At 38.0% G+C, this 5158-nt stretch overlaps 1 protein-coding gene across 3 annotated transcripts in view; it reads right to left on the bottom strand.

Annotated features, from left to right (window-relative positions):
- Positions 1–4796, bottom strand: part of LOC107688368 (ephrin type-A receptor 7-like) — a 131892-nt gene extending 127096 nt beyond the window's left edge. For all 3 annotated transcript variants that reach the window (XM_016486020.1, XM_016486021.1, XM_016486019.1), the window contains exon 1: positions 4628–4796. In XM_016486020.1, coding sequence (XP_016341506.1) covers positions 4628–4706 — 79 coding nt within the window. In that variant the 5' untranslated portion in view covers positions 4707–4796. The remainder of the gene's footprint in view (positions 1–4627) is intronic.
- Between the last annotated feature and the right edge of the window lie 362 nt (positions 4797–5158).

Below are 5158 nucleotides of genomic sequence, written 5' to 3' on the forward strand. Positions count from 1 at the left end.
TTGTGATTCAGTGGAGCCAGCTGGTCCAAATAAACAGGGTACTGAGCCATCTTTCAAGAGCAAGCGTTTAGTGAATCCTGCGTTGAACTCCCAGAGATTTTTTTTTAACTCCCCAAGATTAGAGAAGCAGTCGTCAGTAAAATTACGTGTTTGTGGGTGGGGTCAAGTTGTTCGCTGCCGGCCAACATAGAACATAGGTGGGAATTATGCAAATGTGTTACCCCGTGACGTGTAGCCGTCACGGAAGTGGGATTCCAATAAATAACGACTCGTTTAGGCTGTAGAGAGTCGATTCTTTATTTTGGGAGACAATAACTTTATTTATCGTGCAGTTTCAGCTTTACAACTTTGCTGATCGTTTACATTCACATACAGCTACATTACACACTGCATGAAAGGCAATATTGGAAATGGCATAATAGGGGCACTTTAATAACATGTTTTTACTCCAAACTCTATTCATAACGTCAGTCGAATGTTTGAAATAAATCATTCTGTGAGATGATGTGGCTTCTTACACAGAATAAGGCACGCAACATATTTCATAGTATTCTAAGCAGTGATAAAGTCTGTTGATTAGCACTGCATTATTATATACTTTATTATAATAAAAATTATACTAAGACGAACTCAGATAAACCATATATTGTCATAGTCGTGTTTATTAGTCACGTTGAATCAATGAAAGCAGTTAAATCTTCTGTTTATTCAGCAACCCGCTATAAGGATTTCCTTAAGTTCTTCTGCAGGGTGTATTTGGAGTTTCCGCGTGAAGGCGCCCTCTAGCCATGGGATGGAATTTTACTGCTGATCACAGAACCGTGCTTCCCTGACAAGATGCGCATGACAATCACAGCTTTTGCCAAATCGTGCAGCCCTACTTTTAATGGCCTTAAATTTGATACAACTAAATTCAAGACTTCTTAAGGATCCATGGGAATAGCCCGTCAGGCAGGGCGGTGATACATTTTGGTAGCCAGACTGCAATGTGGTTAACACTCCAACATAGAAGGTGGCAGTGTTGTATATGGGTGTAACGATGTTCAAACCGAACTGAAAAACCGCGATACACCACCCACGATACGTATTGTGGTACTCTCAATACGTACCGCGGCCCGGTATAAAATAGCTTTTGTAACTTTAACAAGGATTGATCTTAAATTTACACAGTGAAATATGCACTGTTATTTTACATTTGTTTACTTTTAAATTTCTGGGCCTGAAAAGTCTGCATTAAGTTCTCTTTGTACAGTTATGATTACAAACTCACTCTTCTCCTCCATACACTTTTATTTTGAGTGTGATTCATTGGCCAAAAAAAAGAGAAAACAAAATAAAATAAAGTTAAATATGAAATTAAAGCATTTTTTTAAGTTTCTATAAATATTGTGATAATTCTGTTATTGTGAATTCTTTTGGCAACAATAATTATGTAAGGAATGATGTGATGTTGTGAAAACCCTACCTGCAATAATACTTTCTTCTGGCCAAATTTAAGGGCAGCATTGCATTGCATGAGTAAATTCTCAATAAAAACAGCTTCTCAATCATTTAAAACTTAAAAGAGACTATTTTAAACATTTATTTTAAGCCAATTAAAGTATTGCGTCATTACTCTCACATCGCCTGCACTGAAATAAATTTTTAGTCAAGTCTTCCATGGCACTATTTGTATGACGCACGAGTCGCTGCCTATATAGAGCACTCCAGATCAATCACTTATGAGGTTCTGTTTCACTTAGAATGCTGCCATAGAACGCAGTGAGGCTGCTAAAATAGAGCTAGGATGTTGCGCAAACATTAAATTCAGAAACCGCTCAACTTTCTTCTTCCATACACTGCCTACGAAAACAGAATTTTTCTACTATCGGACACAGCCATCTCCTGTCTCCAGCCCTCATTGTTTCACTTTCTTTCTTGCTTATTGTGAGTCCACACATCACAACAGCCCACTAAATAAACTCCTGGATGTCACTGTTACGCCTGCCAACCTCACAAATCACTCTAATCTTGCCCGCACAGTCCAGCTGCCACCTTCAACAACAAGTACAGGCACCACCAGCACAGATATCCGACGGTCTAACTCTTCACCATTACCCAGGACTAAAAATCATGCTTTTAATAAATGCACCGGTATGAATTTCCGTGCTAACTGATGTTTGTTTGAATCAATAAATGACGCTGAATATTGCCACATTGTTAACACATTTAAGGCCCAAGATCAGATTTTACACTTCTGCCAACAACTCAGAGAGCGTAATGCCGTTCAGGAGGATTTTGGCAGAGTCTGTTGATGGAACCCAGCACAGAGATGACAGGCATATAAAGCTTTCTTAGGCAAGTGCCCTCATATGGTCTAAATTGCACCCTGACTTAAACGGCACAGGAACAGCATGACCAACACGGCAGATTCGACCAGCACATGCCTGAAAGCGTTGCGCCACCGCAACGACAAGCCCACTAAAAAAAAGCAGTAAATAGGCCCACAATGAGATGCCAAGGTGTGTTAAAGCTGAAGGGTCAGGAATGAGGGGCCTCCACCTCCAACCGACTATGTGAGGAAAGACACCTGCGCTTAGGGAACGGAAAAGGACACAGGAAAAGAAAAAGAAAGGATAGATGGATGGAGCAAGCGTGAAAGAATGGTTATGCAGCTTTTGTCATATGATATACATATATCATACCATTCAAAAGTTTGGGGTCATAATTTATTTATTTTTTTAAAGAAGTCTCTTATCTTATTTAATAAAAACTGTAAAAACAACAATATTGTGAAATATTATTACAATTTAAAATAACTGTTTTCTATTATAATATACTTTAAAATGTAAATGTGCTGAACACAGCTGAATTTTAAGCAGCCATTACTTCAGTGTCACAGGATCCCTCAGAAATCAGTCTAAATATGCTAATTTGGTGATCAAGAAACTTTTCTCATTATTATCAATGTTGAAAACATTTGTGCTGCTTAACATTTACTTGAAAACTTTTTTACATGATTCTTTGATGAATAGAATATAATATAATATATTTATAAATATAAAGTATATTTTTTGTAACATTATAAATGTCTTTAATGTGACTTTTGATCATTTTAATGCATCCTTGCTGAATAAAAGTATTATTATATTTATATATTATATATTTTTTTTTAATCTTGCTGACCCCAAAACCATAGAATATATGACATACATATGCTATGTTATATCACTGCATATGAGTCTGGAAATTACATTAGGGTAAGTAAATGATGACAATTTTCACACTTAGGTTAGCTCTTTGTATAATTTGCACCAATAAAGAGCTCTCATCCTGAATCCCACCTGTCAGTGACCAAATACACAGAGAATACAGTGGGGCTGAATACAAAGAGAACCGACGCAGCAGGACTGGGATGTAATTGTGGACAAAGAGGTTCTCCGTACAGTGAGAACATATTCAGCTCAATCAGAAAACCTCCATAATCACCACAGCCACACAAGGCCTTTCAGAACACATCGCTTTCACAGCAATTAATCGCTGTCAAAACATTCATTAAGGCAACGATTCTAATCCAGTCGACCAGCATTCCAGCAGAGGACGGACGGGGGCTGGCAGAGTTCAGCCATGTGCACATGAGAGCATTATGTACGAGAGTGCAAGCAGGGGAAAAAAGCGAGAGAGAGCAGCTTGGCTCAGCTGGGCTTCTTCAGCAAAGCCAAAGAGCCTGAAGGGACGCAGCTATTATTTGTTCCTTCCCTCTCTGTGCCATGCCACTCATTAGGACGCTTAGTTGACCTCACCTGAGCCTAATGCGACAGCCTGGCATCAAAACTGCTGAAGCTTTCATGACTGTCAAACAATCCCACCAGGAGCAGCACAGTCAGAAAAGCACATTGTGAATCCAGTATAACAGCCTGATCTATTGAAATCTGCTTTTGTAGCTCTATAATAAGGAGATTAAAATTACATAATGAAAAATGAAGACATGACAAAGAAAAATGACATGACAGAGAAAAAAAATAACAGATTATGACACAATACAGAACAAATATATTTACATTTGATTTTAAAAATATAAATCATAAAAACATATGTACATACATGATTGTCTAATTATCTTTTTTATTTTCAATCATTTTTTATCTTGTCATTTTAATCTCCATAATACTACTAAAAAACTGTTTACATAGACAGTTTTGTTTTGAAACGATACATAACCACAAACACCACAATTTATTGATATTTGCTTGTTTTAACTAAGCAATTCAAAACATAAAAGTATAAACATAAAACAGATAATACAATTAACCATGATTAATAATTTTCAACTCTTTATTTATGAACATTTTTCCTTAAAAAAACACATTGTTGCAGCTTGTCAACAGCGTCCTATCGGATTCCTTGAGATCATTGTTTTTAAAAGCTCACCGATTGTTATTTCGATTTCGGTTTTAATCAAAGCTTCTCATAATGCAAAAGCATCAATGATCCGGTCCTCTCTGTATCGGTTTATTAACTTTACAGTGCCGGAATATGAAAGCACACCTGCAGTGAGAGTTATAGGCTACTTCCACTAACGTTAGACACTTCACACCATGTACGAAAACAATTTACCTGGCGTCTAAACAATTATTAAGACACATACCTTCCTCTGCACTGCACTCCTCGTTTCTGTTGAGCAATAATATCCAAAGCACTGAAATGACTGCTTTAAACTGCTCCATATTTGAATGACCAGGTCTGCGAGGCTCTGGTCATGTCGCAACTGAGCACGCTTAACTCAAGGTACGTAATGAGACGGAGCCGTCCGGGCTACTGACACACACAGCGGTACTATGTGCCTTATTTGGCGCCACGGATGGGCGGGCACAGACAGCCTGATTGACAGTGAGAATGTCCAATGGAATGTGAGTTCGCAGAGCAGGAGGTTAGCGGCGGGCCAATCAAATCACGCCTGATAAAATTCCACCGCACAGTGTTACTACCCGTTGAATGGAGGCGGTGTTGAAAATTATGAAATTTGTTATCTTCAGCTCACATTACAAGCGGCAACTGATTACACTGCATGTATTTATTTGTATTATTAAATAAAAGGCAAAATGAGCTCTTAAGGTACTAGGACAATGGCGTCTGAGAACTATAAGAGGTCTAGCTATAAGATTCCTTTCAAATTATT

This window comes from Sinocyclocheilus anshuiensis, unplaced genomic scaffold (genome assembly GCF_001515605.1).
Source record: "Sinocyclocheilus anshuiensis isolate Anshui unplaced genomic scaffold, SAMN03320099.WGS_v1.1 scaffold209, whole genome shotgun sequence".
Classification (NCBI taxonomy): Eukaryota; Metazoa; Chordata; class Actinopteri; order Cypriniformes; family Cyprinidae; genus Sinocyclocheilus; species Sinocyclocheilus anshuiensis.